This window comes from Schistocerca serialis, chromosome 2 (genome assembly GCF_023864345.2).
Source record: "Schistocerca serialis cubense isolate TAMUIC-IGC-003099 chromosome 2, iqSchSeri2.2, whole genome shotgun sequence".
NCBI classification, from domain to species: Eukaryota; Metazoa; Arthropoda; class Insecta; order Orthoptera; family Acrididae; genus Schistocerca; species Schistocerca serialis.
In genome coordinates, this window is record NC_064639.1 from 875,015,975 (window position 1) to 875,038,317 (window position 22,343).

Sequence of the window (22,343 nt, forward strand, 5' to 3'; positions counted from 1 at the left end):
CTTTGTACATTACAGGGATGATTTGGAATCTGTTACATCACCGACATCGCCATTCGCGAGTGGAAATATCAGTTTCCTCTATTTTTCTCGAGTTTTCCCGTCTTTGCAGACGGGATAAGTTTCTAGTTACTCAGTGGTTTACAGCATGCTCCACTCGCTAAAGTTTCAGGTTTCTAGACAAATAATGTCCAGTCTATATCTTCGGAATTATACTGTGCAAGCGATACTGCTATGTGCTTGATATCGAGAACTATCGCATGAATGGTATAATATTCTGGCAAACCATGTGAAAATACGAGTGTTCTTGTAATCCCAGAGTCTGGAGACGAGTGCAGAAAGCAAGCAAGCAAATAGATCGGGGCCAGACATAGTGATGCCTTTGTGCCGAGGGGAACCGACGCAGCCTTTGGATAACAGTCTTCGTGGTATATGTACGAGTGCCTGGTGGTCGCTACTGTGTGTCATGTCGTGAGGGAGGTATAAATTCAGCATATCGATAGGCGTAAGGGGAATGAAAGATTTATTTTACGTGGAAAATTGTGTGTGCTACAGATATTGAGATTCGTCCCAGAACCATGGCTGTCAAGAGCAGACATTTCCAGTACATTGCTCACAAGGGAACCTCCCCATCGCACCCCCCTCAGGTTTAGTTATAAGTTGGCACAGTGGATAGGCCTTGAAAAACTGAATACAGATCAGTCGAGAAAACAGGAAGAAGTTGTGTGGAACTATGAAAAAAAATAAGCAAAATATACAAACTGAGTAGTCCATGTGCAAGATAGGCAACATCAAGGACGGTGTGAGCGCAGGAGCGCCGTGGTCCAGTGGTTAGCGTGAGCAGCTGCGGAAGTAGAGGTCCTTGGTTCAAGTCTTCCCTCGAGTAAAAAGTTTAATTTTTTATTTTCAGACAATTATCAAAGTTCAGGCACTCACACATAATCAACTTCGCTCTCCAAAGTTCCAGGACATGTTCAGATTTGCTTGGACATATGCAGGATTTGGCGGTCTACACACGGAAAAATTTGAAAACGTTAAAAACATACGTTTTGACAGAGCACAGGGAAAACTGCGGCTGTGAAACTGTTGCATTTATTTGTTGCAGTTTATGTGACAAACTCTTACGTTTTCATCACTTTTTTGGGAGTGGTTGTCACATGCACAAGAAAACCTAAATCGGGCAAGGTAGAAGAATCTTTTTACCCATTCGCCAAATGTACAAGTTAGGTGGGTCGACAACATATTCCTGTCATGTGACGCACATGCCGTTACCAGTGTCGTATAGAATATATAAGACGTGTTTTCCTGTGGAGGAATCGGTTGACCTATGACCTTGCGATCAAATGTTTTCGGTTCCCACTAAACTTATTGCAGTGAACAGAGACGTCAACGAACGAACGGACAGGTCATAACTTTGCGAAAATACAGAACGTAAACTTTTCACTCGAGCCAAGGACCTCTCGTTCCGCAGCTGCTCACGCTAACCACGGGACCACGACGCTCCTGCGCTCACACCGTCCTTGATGTTGCCTATCTTGCACATGGACTACTCAGTTTGTATATTTTGCTTATTTTTTTCATAGTTCCACACAACTTCTTCCTGTTTTCTTGATTGATCTGTGTTCAGTTTTTCAAGGCCTATCCACTGTGCCAACTTATAACTTACTCTGAGGGGGGTGCGATGGTGAGGTTCCCTTGTCAGTGTCAGGCTGCAGCAGCAATCCCAATATTTAATTGTAGGTACACAGATAAATATGTGCCTGGTCCCCAACATTCTTGTGAGTCTGGAGATGGCCGTAGAAAGTACAGCAGGAAGCAGGCTTGTCGGGGCCGGAAACAGCATCTCAGCAGACGCCTTTGTTCCGAGCTGGGGCTTGTCCATCCTTTGTACACCGGTTCAGAGAATCCAAGAAAGCTTTCGACGTATGATTGGCTCACGGCTCCCCCTGGATGGGTATATAGTGAACTAATACCCAGTTTCCGTCGAGTTGCCTTCGGGACCGCGTGTGTTGCGTGTATGCTCTGCAGGAATTTGAGAAGATTCAATACGACTAGTGTTTGCGCTGGGAGTATTGACAGCCTTCGAACTCCCACCACTCAGATCCTCCGGGGGTGGGGCGGGGGGTGGGGGGGGAGGGGGGGGGTCGTCAACGGCCAGCTGGTCTCTCTCTGGCTGACGCGCTTCAGCAGCTGCGTCCATCCTCCGTTGGCGCTGCACTGCGTCACGCTGCTTACTTGGGATGTATTTGAAGTTCTGTAGACCACTTTTGCGGGGTTTAACTGTCTGTATAATATAGCGATCTGTAAAAAGTAGTTTTGCTGCTGAAAGTCTCGTCTACAGAAGACAATGGTGGACGGTGCTCCCACAATAGCAGCAGCAGCAGTTTGATGGGTAAATTCAGTGACGGACGGACTGTGTCGTTAGCAACATCAAGAAGTATGCATTCGGTGTTATTCTGGGGTATTTTCCCAAACAGCTCCTGTTAGGGCAAGAATTTCCATGCAGATATGCTGAGACATCACGAAAGCTCCTACAACAAGAGAGAGTTAACTATTTCTGTGACACTTTACGATTTCCATGAGGGGCTGATATGTGATGGACGGGCTCTGCTGTTATGAACATCAGGAAGAATGCTTTCGGTATTATTCTGGGAAGCATTGCAAAAAATTTCTATAGAAGGTCCAGAGGGAGACTAAGCTTTTATTTACAGACATGAGACATAGAGAACCTTTTAGTGCGTCTGGACGGGTAAGTCGCTATGCAGACATCTCTCGCTTGGCAGTTAGGCCTGTGCTGGATTGAGGAGCAGCTGCGCCGGATTAGCCGAGCGGTCTAAGGCGTTGCAGTCATGGACTGTGCGGCTGATCCCGGCAGAGGTTCGAATCCTCCCTTGGGCATGAGTGTGTGTTTGTCCTTAGGATAATTTAGTTTAAGTAGCGTGTAAGCTTAGGTACTGATGACCTTAGCAGTTAAGTCCCATAAGTTTTCACACACATATGAACGTTTTTGATTGACGGATAGCGGTGGTGGCTGGGTAAACACGTACGCAACAGAAGGCGTCTCACATGTCCCGTCAGGATTGCTAGGGAGAATGCACCCTGTGCTATTCTGGGAAACATTGCAACAGATTTCTAAAGCGCATTCAGAGGGAGACTTTGCTCTTATTTACATAGACCTGTGATATCAGACCTTTTTTATCTGCGCCTACTATGGTGAGCCGCTCGGCAATTGGGTCTTCACTGGACCGCACGGAGAAAGGCATGGCGCCAGCGAGGGTAAACACGTTCGCCGGGTGCCGGTCTTTCAATTTGACGCCATTTCGGCGACCTGTAGGCGATGAGGATGATAGGATGATGATGGTGAGGACAGCACACCACCCAGTCCCTGGGCGGAGAAAATTCCCCGACCCAGCCGGGAATCGAACCGGGGCCCTGAGGATTGATAATCCGTCACGCTGACCATTCAGCTACCGGGGTAGGAGCACAACTGACAGTGAAACGGAATGACGGCCCTATTGCCGGGCGAGCTCTACCGTCCGCTTCTAAAAACCAACACCGCCCGCCAGAAACTTCCTCTTTTCGTTGATATAAAGCTTGTTTATTTTGGATTTGTACCTTAATACATAAGAATTTTTGGAAATGGGTACATCATTTAGAATAACCCTATATTTTATCTCGCTCCCCTACAAAAACCACGTAAAGATCTAAAATTCGCGAAAAAGAGAGTTCGCTAAGCAGGTCAGAAATCTGTTCTTAATTTTAATTTGGCAGAAGATATGCTTTTGATGATGCAGGTGGAATTTTCGCATCAGCAACTGTTTCCTGCTTGAGACCTGGCAGAAACAAACAGGCCTGAAGTTTGCTGAAGATAATCTATGTTAAGTCGTCCCAGATCAGTAATCACGGAGGAAAACTTCGAGGAAGGTAACATTGTAAGTAGTATGGAACGAACAACAACAAAGTATATAAAATGGCTGACGTGCGCGAGACCACTTCACGCCAGAAACGATGCAGGCGGAATTAGACGGCACTACGTCAAAAAGATTACGGGGCAGTCATTTTAGTGGACGCAAAGGGATTCCTAAATGATCACATTGGAGAGGATAAAACCGTTACTACAAATACTGCCCAATTCACTCGGGCCAACAACATCAAAAAGATACGTGAGAAGGACCTGGATTACAATATCTTTGGCCGGAGTAATCAAAGATGCTTTATAATGTGGAGAGATTTGAAGAACAAATTGTTGGAACGTTCACCGTATCCACAAGCAAAATATATGTTTACAAATACAACCTCCAACTAAGATAGCACATTAAGTTAAAATACGAATTCAACAAAAACAGACCTCAAATAAGAATATGACTATATAATAATTTCATTTTTAGAGACAGACTTCCACTAAATTATTAACCACTACGAACAAAAGAAATATTCCTCCGGTGTAATCAATATGAACCATTTATGAAGTCAAATAAACAGAATAGTTCTCGTCTCATTAAGTGAATAATATCATCCACACAAAGTATGTACATTAGGTTATTACTAACGAAAGATTTTATTTGGATAAACGTGACAGTTTTTCTACGCCAGCGTAATAGTAACAGACGTCTTCTTGCTCTGTTAGCTTAGAGGATTTATGATGCTGTGCGCTAATTTTTTTATCGTAGAAATTGCGTTAACAGTTCTAGAACTGCACCAGTGACAGCACACTTTGACCGTGTGTTTAGTAGCGACGCATGCTCACTCTAGATATTTCTTATCTGGAATCATTCTGTAGCTTCGTTGTTGTTACGTGACTGTCCACTTTTAGAAATACATCATTACTTCTTGCAACAACTTGCGCAATACACACACGCACACTTATTGACGTTTGCGTGTTACTATATTCTTTTTCTTGTTGTAAACATCATTCATACAAGAGTTAGGTTAATTTAAAGTGAAGCATTGTTTTCGCCTTTGTCGACATTAAGACTGCTACAGACTGCACAACCCAAGCTGCTTCTGTTTACTGCGAAATAATGTGATAGTGTAACTCCCCGGCTCGTGGTCTAATGTTTAGTGTCGCTGCCTCTGGGTTGCGGGGTTACGGGTTCGATTCCCGGCCGGATCGTAGATTTTCTTCGCTGTTTATGTGTGTTCATTTCATCTCTCTCCAGTCAAAGACCCACAAGTCGCCGATCCGGCTTCCAAAGGCGACCGAACACCACCAGACAGTGTCTCCCGACTATTAATGCCATACCATCATTTCTTTTACTCAAACAAAAAAGCCAACGCAAATGTGTTTACGCCAGAGAAAGACGAAGAGAAGCAACAGCGTACGTTGCTGTGCTGTTACAACGAGAGCCTAACATGTAGTGAAGCAGCTGCAAGTTGATCGCCATTTTTGTTCAACAATACTACTTGTAATGAGACAGGATGTGAATCAGACATTCAACAAAGCTACGATCCCCCTTGAAAATATCCTCCGCGGATGGGGACGAAACGTCTGGTTTTGAAGTGAAATGAATTCAGTTTTAAAAGCTTTCCCATTAAATAGATTGAACTTGTGAATGCTGGACACACAATGCAAATAAGGCATACTAGAAGGGGACCAGAAGCCACTGTTACATGTTGCATGTTGTATAATATATCTGCCCAACCATCACACGTGAGGGAGCGTCATATAGATTGCCTTGTTTCTTTCCGTGAACGGAGTTTTACGAGTTCCACGATCTTGCAAAAGGTTCGTAGCCAACGCAAACATTTTGAGAAAAGTTAGCATTTCTATCTTAAAATGTAATAACTGTATCAGGCACTGAAGGAAATAGTGTTTGCACTGTGGCAATCGTATGATTGGCTGCTCCAACAAAACACCGGCCCCTTCCTCTTTCCCAAGTCACTGCCGCGTTAGGCAAACTCTGACGAAAGTGAAACAATTGTTTCCACCCACTCCTTTACAGAAAGCTCTTACAGCAACTTTCCCTGTTCCCTAAAATATAAAGGGAACTAGCTATTTCATGGCAAAAATGAAAAAAAGACGCCCAAAATGAGAATGTTTACGACACAGTGACCTGCATTACTTTTATAAATAAACGTGTGTTGCCAGCCCGATGCAAACAAGCCTCTTGCTTGTACGATCCGATACTTATTTATTCAATGGATATCGACCCCGTGGCCTCTGCGTCAGCAGCAATGCTATTCACTACACTGTGGAGGCAACTCCTACTTGTGACATACGTATTCCATAATTTCGAGAGTATAACCTGGACGTAGCGAGTTTACTCTCGTAAACAAATGCTACAGCACTTGTCGACTAGATGAAGATCGTTCCAAAAGGGTAGTTGTATGAAAATTTTTTACCTGGCAGCTTATGGTGTTCTACAAATAACATTATTTTGCAAAGGTGCGACGATTTCGCTAAGTTATGAAGAACTGCCTTTTAACACTACAGAATGAAATACTGTGGGCGTTTTGCTTTCTTTTCGTTGGTATACATGTTATACACTAATCTCACTACCCTCAACATCATCTCTTTCATCCGAAACTTGCACAATGTCGGCCTAATTTCATAATTTTGAAATATGTTTGTCGCATTCTCCCATGATACTGTCGCTATTTCCTCTACCTTATCGATAGTAAACAGAATGGCGTTAACAGGAAACCTTCGTGCCACACAGCGAAGGCATTTTCCACGTTGGCACTGACAACTCGCACTACTTTGATCTCTGACGAAGCTGTACTAAGTCTTGTTCATTGTTAACGTTAGTGCAAACGAACGATCATTCTGCGATTGGTCGTCTGCCGAAGTGGACATCCGCCTGATATAACGCCACAAGACATAGGCCCTACTTATATTCGAGGTGTCTGTTGTTGCAGCTTGAGTCACGCTAAAACACTGAAATCCTTCTAATCACCATATTTCCTTCACAATATACAGTGGCAGGCGGCCGCAGCGTAAACAGACGAGAACTTTTACAGTCACGGCCGAAAAGGCCGGCTTCTCTCACACATGGCTGGCAGTCTACGTCCGGGTTCTGTGCCACCGCGAAAGGAGAACTGAAATAATGGTCATAGGGCAAGAAATGTTGCTGGAGCCTACTCGAACCCCGACGTGGGCCATGGTTAATCACTTCACTCATTGCAAAATAGGAAACAACGAGCAACGCACCAACACAAAACAAAGCGGAATACACAATGCATTCGTTAACGGCTACAGTGCAGTTGTTTACTGAGGCTGATCGTGTCGCAAACTTAATTTAGCCCCGAACTCTGTCCGTATCGTCAACGCTCATACATCACCTCCCTCCCCCCCATCCCTTCCACCTAAAACGGCTGTGATAAAAGTGTCAGTATTGTTGAAGTGGCATTTTATATTAATCTCTATGCACTGTACTATATCTCTTCTGTTTCTATTCTAAAATGTCTAGTTGTAGTAACCACGATGTGCGTGCGCGCTTTATACTGTACCCTTTTTCTTGACGTTATTGCAACTGGTTATAGTCCAAGTCCGCTGTTCAAGGCAGAAATTGGGTACTGCAATTTTGCATTTCGTGACGCCAAAGTTGCTTTAGAGTGTATTGTGCGATACGCGCGGTTCGTATTGTACGTACGTGAGCAGTTGACGCAAGTTCCCGTGTAGAATTTTTGCAGATGCAAATCTGAACTGTTTCACAGGGCGACAATGGATTTCCATGCTAATGAGAAACTGTGTGCGGCTACAAATGAGGCATTTATGAAACTTTGCAGTACGAAATTTATTGCGTGCTTCGGAAAGTGCAAACTAAGTGTGAATTGGCGACGTAAAAAAACCGGATGTTTTGCCACCGGATGCGACATCAGCACAAAACAGATGCGTTTATTACTGCGCTAAAAACATGAGACAAAGCTGACCTTGCAGCGACTCAGATCACTGTCCGAACTGTCGAAGCACAAGTTGTAGGTCGCGTGTGAGAGTGCGGAAGATATGTAGGGCAAACTACATGCCACGTTTGAACTGAAAACAAAGCAAGCTGCAAACATTGCTCTGTCACAATTCTTCAATTTTCACATGACTTTAGGCGATGACATGGTGACACATCCTGCACGGTTTCAAATCTTGGTTCTTCAAATGCAGCAACTCGGCGTGAAACCTGATGAATCGTCATTAACGATGCGAGTACTTGACACACTGCCTTACTGTTATGAAAGACTGCGACAGTCGTGGTGGGCAAGATCTGAACATCAACAGACACTTGAAGCATTGAATGGACGTCTTAACATCTGATGAAAGTCGTCGTCGTGCTTTAAGGAGAAACGAGACGACTTAGTTGCACTGTTCACTGCCAGAGCGAACAGTGAAAAAACAAAAACTGACAGAAATGTTACTTCATCAAACAAATACGAACAGTCGACAAACAAAAAGATGCTGAAATGTTTCGGTTGTGGTGGATTTGGCCACATTAAAAAAATGTGTCCCAATGTCAAACACAAAAAACTGTCAATAACTAAAATAAAAGTGAACTGGCTGAGCGGGTTTTCACTGATGAAGTAATGAGTGCCGAACTGGACGAAGACTCGTGGATCGCTGATTGCGGAGCGACGAATCATAAGGCCAAGAATATAGAGTTTGAAAAATCACTGGAGATATGAATGGGCAATGATTCAACTATGAACGCACTAGTAAAGGAAACTATTTCTTTTGAAACTTTTATCGACGGAGAACGAAAGTTATGCCATATGGATAAGGTTTTGTATGCTCCAGAATGAAGAAATCTGTTTTCTGTAAGTCTGCTACGGATAAAGGATTAGACTTCTATTCATCGAAAGACAAGTGAGTTCCGAAACAGCAGCCTTGTAAAACCGTGTGGCACACGCACTGGCAGCTTATCGAAGATGATGATTCGAGTGACAACACTGGAATCGCATACGGGAGGACGACGGCTCAAACCTGCGTCCGGCCAACCGGTTTCAAATTTACCGTGTTTTCTCTAAATCGCTCTAGGAAAGTCGCGGGATGGTTCCTCTGAAAGGGCACCGCCGATTTGCTTCCCCATCCTTGACATAATCCGAATATGTGCCCGTCTCCAATGACCTCGATATCGACGGTATGCTAAACGCAAACTTTCTTCCTTTTTTTTCGAGTGGCAAAACAAATTCATCCTTGCAATCCTGACGTAAACCTTGCGCCAACGGAATCTCCGCAAATTTATGCATGAACGCTTGCGTAAAAAAAAAAATTTCAAATGTGTGTGAAATTTTATGGAACTTAACTGCTAAGGCCATCAGTCCCTAAGCTTACACACTACTTAACCTAAATTATCCTAAGGACAAACACACACACCCATGCCCGAGGGAGGACTCGAACCTCCGCCGGGACCAGCCGCACTGTCCATGACTGCAGCGCCTTAGAGCGCTCGGCGAACGCTTGTGTCATCAGCACAAATATGTCCAAAATTCTTGAAGCAACCTGTTGGAGACTTTGGCGAAGAATTTTGTGGGGCACATGTTAAGAGGAAGCAGCATCGGAGCCGTTTCAGCCACGAAAGCAGAGTGCCACACAAGCTGATGAATTGATTCCTGGTCAGCCGGCCAGAGTGGCCGTGCGGTTCTAGGCGCTACAATCTGGAGCCGAGCGACCGCTACGGTCGCAGGTGCGAATCCTGCCTCGGGCATGGATGTGTGTGATGTCCTTAGCTTAGTTAGGTTTAATTAGTTCTAAGTTCTAGGCGACTGATGACCTCAGACGTTAAGTCGCATAGTGCTCAGAGACATTTTTGATTCCTGGTCATCTGTTTGGACCTATAGAATGTAAACCGCTGGGAGTAGTTAAATACTTTCTCTGCTTTACTTGTAATTTTTCAAGGTTACGCGTGGTATATTTTCTAAAGCAGAAGTCTGAGACTGCAGAAGGGGGTGAGCACTGTGAAGAATTTTTGTGGTCAACTACCAAAAGCATTTCAGTGTGATGGCGGACGAGAACCTGATAATACTGAAATTACAGACTTGATGAAATTAACTGTTACACAACTCGTCGTCACAAACTATTTTAATCTAGAGATGATCGGATGTGCAGCGCGTACCAACAGAACTGTTGTGGAACTAACTCAAACCACGTTGCTAGCTCAGGTCCTGTATAAGTTTTTGTGGGCAGAAGCGATGAACACGGCTGTTTGCGTGTTAACTAGAACTTTTGCACATCGTGTGAATGGTAGAACATCCTACGAAGTATTCACTGGGAAGACGATGCAGCTTAGTAAACATATTTTTGAGCCGAGGAGTTTTTCCCATTCCTGGAAAAGCGAAAGAAAAAGAAAAACAGGGAAGTGTGTCCGTTACTCTGAGGGCATTGGTGGCTTTCGAGTGTCGATTGAACCAGAAAAACGGATTATTCGGAGTAAAGTTGTTTTAAACCCGAGAAAACTGGGATGACATTGGTATTACTCCCAAGTGAAACGCGCTATGAATAATCGAAGACTCATCATGAAGATGATACAAATGTGTTTAAAGAACTTGCAGAAGCAAGTTCTAGTGAAAGAGAATTGGGGAACAGCAACAGCTGAAGAAACCAGAGCATGTTATTGAAATGATGAAGGCAGTAGTTATTAATTCTGTAGGCTACGAACACTGGAGAAGAGCAATGGAGGAAGAAATCGTTTCATCGGAGGAACATGTTATGTGGACTTTGGAAACTCTGCCAGCAGATCGTAAGCCCATTACAAACCGAAGGGTTTGGCGAATTAAACGTGAAGCTGATGGTAAAATTGGTCGCTACAAATCAAGATCATGGAAAACGACGTTTAGTGAGTGCGTGATTGATTCTTTTACAATTTTTTTGTTTATTTATAGACGCAATCACATGTTTATGACACTGTCATAACCGGTTTCGGCCATACAATGACCATCTTCAAAGGCGGCATACATTGAACACAGGTCCATGCGTTGTTTGACAGCGTATGCCGCCTTTAGAATCTGAAGATGGTCATTGTATGGCCGAAACCGGTTATGACAGTGCCATAAACATGTGATTGCGTCTATAAATAAACAAAAAAATTTACAAATCAAGATCAGTTCGTGAATTCAGTCAACAAGAAGGTATTGACTATAATGAAACGTTTAGTCTTGTCACTAGATACGATACAGTTAGAGCAGTTTGAGTGTTGCTGCTAGCGAGCGTCTTCAACTGCCACAATGGGACTGATCGGATATGCAAACAATCAGCAAGGTGCAGGAATTAATAGTTCAAGGATTTTCTAATGAGTCTTGGGCTTGTGGGAAGTACGGTAGATAAGAGCCTGTTTTGTCGAGAAGACTGCAACGACAAGTTCATGCTAGTTCTGTATGTCGATGATGGATTAGTATCTCCAAGCAAGAAGATGGGCACTGAAGTTTTCCACGGGCATTGAAGATTTCCTAAGGGAAATTCAAGATGAGTTTAAAGTTACTGATGAGCCAGTAGGATATTTCTTAAATATTGCATGTCAGGAGAATGGGCCAGCAGAAATTAATCGAGAAAGTAACGCTAAAGACATTCTGCGACGGTTTAACATGACAAGGGTCACATCTTGTGTCAAATCCGAACGAGCAATATCTACACCCAGATGAGTTGACCAATGGTAAAGCAGTTGGCTGTCTTACGTGTTTAGCTGGTGGTACAAGGCCCGATATAACACTCGTAATGAGCTTTGTGTCAAAATTTTTAAGGAATCCTGAAGAAAAATCACTTGTCATAGGTAACGAGGATTCTACCGTCACTGGGTATAAAGTACGACGCTAACCATTCAAACGGAAGACTGGAGATAATATTGATGCTGATTGTGCCCGCAGTCCAGCAAATCGGCGCTCAGTTAGGCCGGTCTTACACTGTCATATTTCTTTGTCAAAGTTGATATGTCAAATATTTATGTCAAAGTAATTTGATGATGTAATAGGGAACTTTGTCAAATCTCTCCTGTTATCAAATAAATATGAACAAATCTAGAACCTCGCCGTAGATTTGATCAGAAAAGTCGTTCGTCTTGTTCACTGCAATGTAAAATGTAACCGCTTGGAGCGCTTGCGTCGCTACAACCATTTGACGTCTCTGTAGTATCTGTAAACATTGCTGCAAATTTGGTGTGTTCCTTCGACTCAAACTTGCTTCGCATAGGGCGGAGGGGTGAGCAAGGGGCACAGTGCATGCTATTAATTGTGTGTTGATGAACGGGTGGAATATGCTGCAGGCGACATACGTCCACAACCACAGATACAGCATCCGCCTCTTCCTCTGGAAACATCCAGTCAGATTTTCAGCAAGCCGGAATAGAGGATGTGGTCACACTAAAATAAAACATTCTTTCTCAGCTTTCCATTGTATTTTGTCTAGTTTTGAACTCTGGAAGCCACAAGTTAAAAAGTGCTTCATCTGTTTCGTAATTTTTATTAATTTTGTAGTTGTTGCAACACTGATCCCATTAATTAAATTATTCAAAAATAAAAATTGCTCCTATTGCCCATGTAGTGTTCTAAACATTTATTCCCCTTCAGTGCTTTATAAATCGCTTCACACTTTTCTGGAATTAGTTTGGTTAACGTGCAATGTGATATTCGAGTGCTGTGTTGTAAACTATAGTAGCTCTCTCCTATATCAAGGAATCACAGTGTTACAGTTTGCCTGTCTTCTGCAGGTATAACATTTCTCAAGGGAGTATTCTGTTTTGTAATATGAGAAGCCACTTGACTGAGCAAATACTGGAATATACCTTCATCCATTCGTAAGTAATTTATATATAAGAGCTGACGTCCTCCACTTTAATACCTTTGGCTTCATCCAATTATGTTCCTTTTTTCCGACGCTTTTCATCCAAATACACACACAATGCAACTGTGGTACTGCAGCGCACAAAAACAAGTTGTTATTCGCCATCTTAAATTTGACGAAAAATATAAAGACAGTGTAATACCCCTTTTTAGCACCATGTCAAAGATCTTTGTCAAAGAAATTTGACGAATATTTGATCATATTTCCTTGTCAAAGAAATACGGTAGTGTAATACCAGCCTTAGCGGAGTCGTTGCAAGATCCTGCGGAGCTACTTAACGGCAATAGTGCATATAAGTGTCAACAAGGGAGTAAGACTATGTAACTGCCAATGAAAAGGGGGGGGGGGCGGCGACGGCAAGAGAACGAATATAGCTATCCAAGCTCTATGAAGAGATTTCACCACTGGAGAGTGGTTCTGTTCTTGTTGACAGTGCAAACGCCATTAAAGTGGCCAGAAATCCTGCCCAGTACTGTATTTAGCAACATAATCATTTGGGGGAAGTGTTTAAGTAAAATATTGATACTGATCTCTATGCAGTGTAGTATTTCTGACTTTTGCTGCTGTCCTAAAATGTATGTGTTTTGTGGCAACCACGTGTGCGTGTGTTTTACAGTGTCAGTTTTTTCTTCAAGTTTCTGCAATAAGTATAATACTAAATTGACACGCGGAGCTGTTGTTTCAAATGTCATTCGACAATCACACCGTCTGTCCCGCCATTGTACCCCTCCACTCTTGAGTAACGCGGTAAAACACATTCGCAGAAAAACGTTAGAAGCCACCAAGAAGCACACTGTGTTTAACGTTTTCGAGAGGTTTCTTGGGAAAAGAATATTATTGACAAAACAACTGGGGCACTACTTTGCCACAGATTTCTTTAGATGTCGTATCTTCAGTTACAAGACCCTTTCGTTGCCAACGGGAGTACACTGTCCATTCCTGACACGACGAGCGAAAGTGTAATGAATTTTATAAAAAGTGCTGTGCGGTAGAAGGTGTGTATTTTCTTACTTCACGGCTGAGACGCCCACTGTCAATAAGGCACCTAGTAGGAAATGACAACATAAAAGACTAACCTAATTTTATGACTAGTGTCTACAAATTAATGAAATGTAATTTTCAACATCAACAAAGAATGAAATTGGAGATATTTCTTCGTGGGGGGGAGGGGGGGGCCAAGCGGAGGCGTCATTTAAGTGAAATATTACTACTATTTTACGAAATATCATTTGAAGTTTTTTTTCGCTGTTTCTTCCTTTTTACTAATCACATAAACACGTATTTTGACGTTTTATGGCTAGGAGGATACATTAGTGCTGCAACTTAATACCGGGTCTCGTCCAGATGTCAGCGACCGGCAGAGAGAGAAACACAGCTGCACGTCTCGTGCGCTGCGGCATCAATAGCTGCAGCGTACGTGACTGCTACCTGCGCAATCCAAGCCGACACCCGGCGCGGTGTCTGATGGTGAATAGTAAATGCTTTTACGGTCGCTCCCATGAGCCACCGCGCCGAGTGCCGGCTTGGTTTGCGGCAATAGTACGTGACAGTGCAACGTTTACGTTCGGCGGGCAGGAGCAGCCAACAAAAGGGCGTAACGCTGCTTTGGCTTTAAACCTATCAGCGCGCGCGCACTCTCTCTCTCTCACACACACACACACACACACACACACACACACACACACAAAGCTGCACGGCTATTTGAAAGTCCGTGAATACGTCTGAAAACTGCTACATGAAAACATTTTGAATGGAGAGCATGGTTTCCGTTGCTTACTAAGAGTATGCAGAAGAGAGTACTTACATGACCATCGCGGAATTCTTCATGATGCGCCCGCAGGGGCCGAACTGCTGAATGGGGGACGGCGCATTGAGCGACCGCGTCCGCCTGCAACAGCAGAACATGGGTCCAGTTAGCGACTGGCCAGATAACGGCCTCTTCTGAGTGCGCGGGTATCAGCAGCCGCGCAGATAACCGACAGATCCTCAGACTGCGGGGCGCGATACACGCTCATTACCTGAAAGCTGTTGCCTGCGGCAATCAAAGCGCTACTTACCTCATTCTGGCGGACAACTCCAAACCTCGCACACAGAACAGCAGCTGGCCATCACTAATAAAACTAAATACTTTGAGTTAAGTATTAATAACCACCACCGGCCTTCTAGCCATTATCATTAAAAAAATCGCACTTTTGACCTTGATTTTTTTTCGGAATCTTATGTCGAGTCGCGTCCACCAGTATTTTTAAATGAACCCCTCACTCGTTTTACGTTGCTTGATTATTTCAGCCTCAGATACTATACTGATTTTTTTGTATTTCCTGTTCACTTTCACGCTATTCGTTATTAGCAACAAACGCTTCAAGAGGAGAGCGAGCAAGTCTTATTTCCCGACAAAGGAGTGATCAATAATAGCTTATCACTGGAGTCATGACATGACGATGCACCACAATATTTACTATGAACTGCACATAACCTCATCAATTAGTCGACTAATAGTCAGATTTAAGGAAGTCAGCATTTGAAAGATGCGACTAATTCATCAACCGGAGATAGGCATCGTAGGCTCCCTCTGTGTTGCTACTTCCGCTACACAAAACATTTTGCCTGCCACCTCTCATTCCGGGCGCGCTAGTGTTATACGTATTCAAAGAAAAAAGTAATCCTGGCCGTATTAAAGTTAAGAAATGATTTGTGATGCTTTGAGGGTGAATACCACCAAACGTTAATCTCCTTCCTTCACGTGATATTCTTAAGAGAGGAATTCTTTAAATTTCACATCCGGTACGAGCCGAATATTGACAAAATTGTGAGAAAGTGCTGTTTCCCCGAAGCTAACATAGCGAATGCAATGCGATACGATACGTAACTATGGAAAGATCCGTTGCCGATTGAGATATTTTGGTAATCTACGAAAAATACTTATTTCAATGACTTCAATAGTTTTCGGGTCATGACGTAATAAGGTGACGTTGTGTCCCAGACGGTAATCTCATTCGTTTTTTTAAAAAATCAACATAATTCTGATCCTAATTTAAATTAAGAACAACTTTTTCAAATCCTTTAATATACTTTACAGGTTAATATATGTCACTTCCAGATACGTTGCGAGACATCTGTAGGAGGTAGAGACCTTCAACCGATTTTTCTATAGCCGCGGAGATAGGTGCGGGTAACTGCCCTAAGTTTCGACGTCAAACGTCATTCCAATAGTTGAAATCAGACTACAGCAACCTTTACACTGGAACGCAACTTCTTAAAAGTGCAAGTACCTCTCTTATTTGCCGTAATAAATTATTCTGCTTCCACTGGGCTGTCATTCTTAACTAAAAGAACTCACTCAAGAACTTCACCAAAATCTAGGATTTGTAGGCTTAAGGTTTTCATTCTGCAGCTTAGGTGTGGGCATTATCTCAGCATAAAAGTGTAACATGCAGGGAATTCCCGTTATAAATAGGGATCAATATGTAATTGAGCGTAAGATAATCTCCGCACACGAAAATTTAAAAACGGCTGTTCCGAAAAAACAGCTGGGAAGATTTGTTTGGATTGAGAAAGCTGTTAAGCCTCTTTTGTCACGGCTGGTAACTGTAACCATATTCGCTGTCACTTTAACAGCACGTATTGTAGTCACCGTTTGTCATTTATAAATAAATGCATGTTAACCTACACGGGTACTTTCAAATGTTTATCATCACTAAAGAATGGCCGAAACTTTCTATATGAAGGCGGTTATCTCCAGCTTTTTGTTTCTGAGTTCGTGCCATGGTCCTTGAAAGAATAGTGCAAAAAATCACAAAGTACTTCTCAAAATTATGATTTCTATTTAATATTAAACCCTCTAGCTTTCTGTCAAATTGAACGGAAATTTGAATTCGTGATTAGAAAACAATGAGATCGGAAAACGCGGCCGGTAGTGGGATTTGTGTGTTCGGACATCGCCATCTTTAATGTTTACAAGCTTCCAACACTAAATAAACACTATTCTGTGGTTCCGACAGTTGAATTAGACTTCTCGTTACCTTACATATTTTTTACTAAGGCCACGTTTCAGAGAACTACGTACACAAATGGCGCAGAGCAAACTTTTTTTAACAACTAAATTCGAAACATATTTACGTCTGGTAAGCCAATACATTTTACCCACATCCGTCAGCCAACGCTACGATACAATGGTTTTCGGGATTATTATCTACGCTAATACTTCGTAATCTCAAACTCAATTAGTAACGCATTTTTACAAGAATGAAACACGAAATCAGATAAAGTGTGAAGAAAGTAATCTTTCTGTATCCACTACAAACTCAAAGCCAAAATTTCAAAACTTACACTTGTACAATAAACGTATCGCCCATGTGGTACTCTTTCATATACCTGAATGTGTCAAAAGACATATTGTAATGTTCTCTTACGCACGAAACACTGTCTCAGCACAAATTATCTAACAATAAGAGCTACAGCTCAAAGCACTCTGTTAACGATAGCGCACGTGCAAAGATCTTCCATAACAACAGAGAGCGAAGAGACAGAAGAAACACACTACCGCTCAATGCGCCAAGACTATGAGATTACTTCGCCAAAGAAAGCAGACTTGCAACGCCAAACAGATTTCGCTCCTCTTATTCTGGCAAGCAGTTCACTTCTGTCCTAATGAGAGTAGTTCATTCCAGTCTGCGAAGATCACTAGAGGTGAAGAAATTTCATATACGAGTTTTGGGTGAATATGTTCTTTTATCATATGTATATAACGATACCACTATAATGTTACTGAATGTTAGATTCAACAGAGAGAATCCGCGCAAGCGGTCAGCACACAGCGATTATTCCTTCAGTGACAACAGTATTTCAAAAATTTCATAGTAAACTACAAAATACAAATAGGTCATTTCTCGTTATGATTTAAAGTGTTACTCTTTAAAATGGAGAAGTATGTACATACAGCCAATTACTTTTGAATACCTCGTGGGAGCAGACAGGGATCAATGTTATTACTAATAGTTACTATTAAAATCAGTCTTGCTCACAATTTTTTTATATTCTGGTAACACGTTTCGACCACGACTGTGGTCATCTTCAGACCAAAATACTGTGTGAGCAGGAGCAGTGATTTACCACCAGAAGGATGCTCCTGCTCATACAGTGTTTTCGTCTGAAGGTGACCACAGGCGTGGTCGAAACCGGTTACCAAAATAAATAAATTAGAGATCAATACTGATTTCAATAGTAACTATTAAAAGTGTCTTTTTTACACTTCTAAAAATTAAACATCATGGTTGCTGAAGTTCGCCAGCATATTACGTTACGTCAAAACATTACTTCGCTGTTTGTTTCAGGGACATTAGTTACAATGACTGTTCATCAAACGTTAATTATAATGTTACTTAAATGATTTTTCAACGCTTTGCGAACATTTACGGTGTAGCTCTTGAAATCAGTAGTGTTGAAGGGAAAGTCAGTATTTCGTATTTCAAGCTTACTGGAGTTTTTCCGAGTGTCCTTATTTCCGTTGGCAATTTAGCATACCGAAACAAGAATTGATTTATAACTTCTTTGGGCACAGGAGAAATCTGGCGAATACGCCACACCTACTGGAAACAAATGTTTCTCACAGCAACCGCGATTACACTCATTCTACAAATAGCTGTTGCAAATTTTTTGATTTATTTACTCGTCGAGTTCAGTTTCGCTTTAGGTTTAGGGTGAGTGTGTGCATAGAGTAGGAATATGTATGGAGAGGACATTGAATACGCAAGTCGGCAACGTCAAATCTGAAGTGCTGTTTATTCACATTTTGACTATGAAAATTTGGAAATTTGTGGTAAGGTCTTATGAGACCAAACTGCTGAGGTCATCGGTCCCTAAGCGTACACACTACTTAATCTAACAAACTAACTGACGGTATGGACAACACACACACCCATGCCCGAGGGAGGACTGCCGTCCGCTGTGACCGAGCGGTTCTAGGCGCTTCAGTCCGGAACCGCGCTGCTGCTACGGTCACAGGTTCGAATCCTGCCTCGGGCATGAATGTGTGTGTGATGTCCTTAGGTTAGTTAGGTTTAAGTAGTTCTAGGCCTAGGGGACTGATGACCTCAGATGTTGAGTCCCATAGTGCTTAGAACCATGTTTTCGAGGGAGGACTCGAACCTCCGACGGGAGCAGCCGCACGGACCGTGACAAGGCGCCCCAGACCGCTTTTTGACTGTGAGCAAAACTTCAGTTTACATGTGTTTGCCCTTGTTTTACACATGAATTTATTAGCAACAGGAATGGTGAATATTTTATTGCTGCTATGAATGCAAATCGAAATATGTCTACACGAAAAGTTACTTTTCATATTTAAGTATCACAAAGGGCGAATGTAGTTACCACGCTAGTAAGAGGCGATTATATTCTGGAAAACATCTAGACAGTCCATCAGCAGTTAATATAAGTTAGTAGTGCATACTTATGTTACAGTACGGCCATGCGTTCGCGACACAAGCGCTAGCTTAATTTAGTAGTGTGGGAGTGTATTGCCAGCCAGTCCGTTGAATATATCGACATTTCGAGTAATTTTCAGATAATATTTATATAGGATAGTATCAAACATTAGACTTGGAGTATTCATACCTCCGAACAAGTGTGCTTATTTTAAACTACTCGTAATAGTATTCCATAATAATGTACGGAGAATGTATGTGCGCGATTAATATTTTAGTTTCTCTAAGTATGAACGAAAGTTAAACGTATGTATCAGAATACAGACCTTAAGTGCAAATTTTGAATATGTTAATACTAAAATAGCTTCATGTGGCTCAAGGGTCTGTTGCATGTCCTTTAACTGGACGTCCCATCTGCGACTTGCTCGTCCCTAGCCTATCCCAGATATCCATCCGAGCAACAGAGATCTACAGCTTAATGTGGAATCCGAACCACTTGTCGTTTCCGGCAAATCTCGACATAACTGTGGGGTGAATTCTGAGACTCGTGTATACACACACTGATAAGCCAAAACATTACGAGCACTGCCCACCGCGACGATGGATGCCACCTGGTGGCGCTGCGGGCACATGACGCGGTAACAAAAGTATGTAAGTCGAGCAGAGACGGACGAGGGATCACCCTAGCGAAGACATAGGCTGCAAATGGAAAATCCATAGAGATAAGCGACTTTGCCAAAGGGCAGACTATTATTATGCAGAGCCTGTGAACGAGGATCTCGAAAACGGCAAAGCTAGTCGAATGTTCACGTGCTACTGTCGTGAGTATCTACGGAAAGAGGTAGAAGGACAATGAAATTACCACTGGGCGCTAAATGGTTGGACGTCCACGACTGCAGAATGTGGGGTTCGGAGGCTTGTCTGCTCTGTAAAGTAGGATAGATTGTGACCTGTGTGGTGTCACCGCCAGACACGACACTTGCTAGGTGGTAGCCTTTAAATCGGCCGCGGTCCGTTAGTATACGTCGGACCCGCGTGTTGCCACTATCAGTGATTGCAGACCGAGCGCCGCCACAAGGCAGGTCTAGTCTATTAGACTCCCTAGCACTCGCCCAGTTGTACAGCCGACTTTGCTAGCGATGGTTCACTGTCTACATACGCTCTCATTTGCAGAGACGACAGTTTAGCATAGCCTTCAGCTACGTCATTTGTTACGTCCTAGCAAGGCGCCATATTCAGTAACTATGAATGTATTCGGAACAGATAATGTTGTGAATCATGTACCGTCAAGAGCGACGTTCATCATTAATGGATTAAAGTTAAGGAATTCTCATTCCTTGTCCTGTTCCAGACCTCACGTCAGTATAGTTCTTCCCTCTTCACGCCAGCCTGCGTGAGCTAAAACGCGCGCATTTCGGCCTCCACTCGTAACACGGTGTTGGCTCTTCTGGTAACACAAAAACCTGTGGCATCTCTGGCGAAAGAGCACAATACTGGTGCACGCACAAGCTTTTCGGAGCACATCGTTCATCGTACAGTGTCGACCATGGAATTCCGCAGCAAACCACTACTACTTGTTCACATGACCCAACGACATTTTCAATTACGATTGCAGTGGGCACAGGGCCATCGGGATTCGACCATCGATCAATGGAAACCTGTATGCTCTTCGAGTGAATTACATGTTTGTTACACTAAATCGATGGTCGTCTCCACCGACGCCATCATCGTGATGAACGACGGGTCGAAAAATGCAGCGCGCATGGACGCAGGCTGGTGGGAGCAGTATTATGCTATGGGAAACATTCTCCCGTGCTTGCATGGGACCTGTGGTAGTAACAGAACACGCGGACAGCTGCGAACCACCTGCACCCCTTCATGCTTGAGGTCTTCCCCAACAGCGATGTCATCTTTCAGCAGTGTAATTATCCGTGTCTCGGAGCCAGAATCGTTGCTACAGCGGTCTGAGGGCCGTTATAGTGAATTCACGTTGATCTCTCGGCGACCAAACTCTGCTGATGTAAATCCTATGGAACCCGTCTGAGTCGCTATCGGGCGCCACCATCCTGTACGGTTATCAGCGGCCCGTTATTTTCGCGAATTGCATGACCTGTGCGTATACATCTAATGCCACAAACCTACCAACAAACTGTTGGATACCTGATACGCAGACTCAGTGATGTATTTCGTTCCAAAGACTGACAAACATGGCCATAACGATTTGGCCCATCAGTGTATATCTCATGGAAACAGAATTTTCGCGGAGTGTTCCTTGAGACTTTTCAGCGGGATTCACTTGTACTAGTGAGTAAATGCCATCCAAACATAAAAAATTTGCAGAGTGCCTACGGACAAAACTCTGTTCTGCGCATCTGAATGATCACTGAATATCTATTCCCGCTCTCCAACTGTTTATATCTATAGCGATATTATTCTGATTATGTTTATGTTGTTCTTCCGATAAGTATTCGTTTTAATCAGTAATAACCATGTTAAGAAATGAATTTGAAACGAAGGAAAACACGTAAACATCAAAATTGAGCGGTTCGGTCTAAAACAATTTCACCGTCGCCCACGAAAGAAATAACTGATAATTTTCGTGAACTAAAATACATTTAGTACGTATTTTTAAGTAACAGTTTATACAGGTAGCATACTTCTTGAAATGTACATGCTTGATACGTGATATAATAATGTGATATGTTGTTGTTGTGGTCTTCAGTCCTGAGACTGGTTTGATGCAGCTCTCCATGCTACTCTATCCTGTGCAAGCTTCATCTCCCAGTACCTACTGCAACCTACATCCTTCTGAATCTGTTTAGTGTATTCATCTCTTGGTCTCCCTCTACGATTTGTATCCTCCACGCTTCCATCCAATATTAAATTGGTGATCCCTGGATGCCTCAGAGCGTATCCTACCAACCGAGCACTACTTCTAGTCAAGTTGTGCCACAAATTCCTCCTCTCCCCAATTCTATTCAGTACCTCCTCATTAGTTACGTGATCTACCCATCCAATCTTCAGCATTCTTCTGTAGCACCACATTTCGAAAGCTTCTATTCTCTTCTTGTCCAAACTAGTTATCGTCCATGTTTCACTTCCATACATGGCTACATTCCATACAAATACTTTCAGAAACGACTTCCTGACAAATCTATACTCGATGT

At 42.9% G+C, this 22,343-nt stretch overlaps 1 protein-coding gene across 6 annotated transcripts in view; it reads right to left on the reverse strand.

Moving 5' to 3' along the window:
• The window catches only part of LOC126458199 (NAD kinase-like), a 517,930-nt gene that overhangs the window by 95,731 nt on the left and 399,856 nt on the right, over window positions 1–22,343 (reverse strand). For all 6 annotated transcript variants that reach the window (XM_050095090.1, XM_050095091.1, XM_050095092.1 and 3 more), the window contains exon 2: window positions 14,559–14,642. In XM_050095090.1, the coding sequence (XP_049951047.1) occupies window positions 14,559–14,642 (84 nt within the window). The remainder of the gene's footprint in view (window positions 1–14,558; window positions 14,643–22,343) is intronic.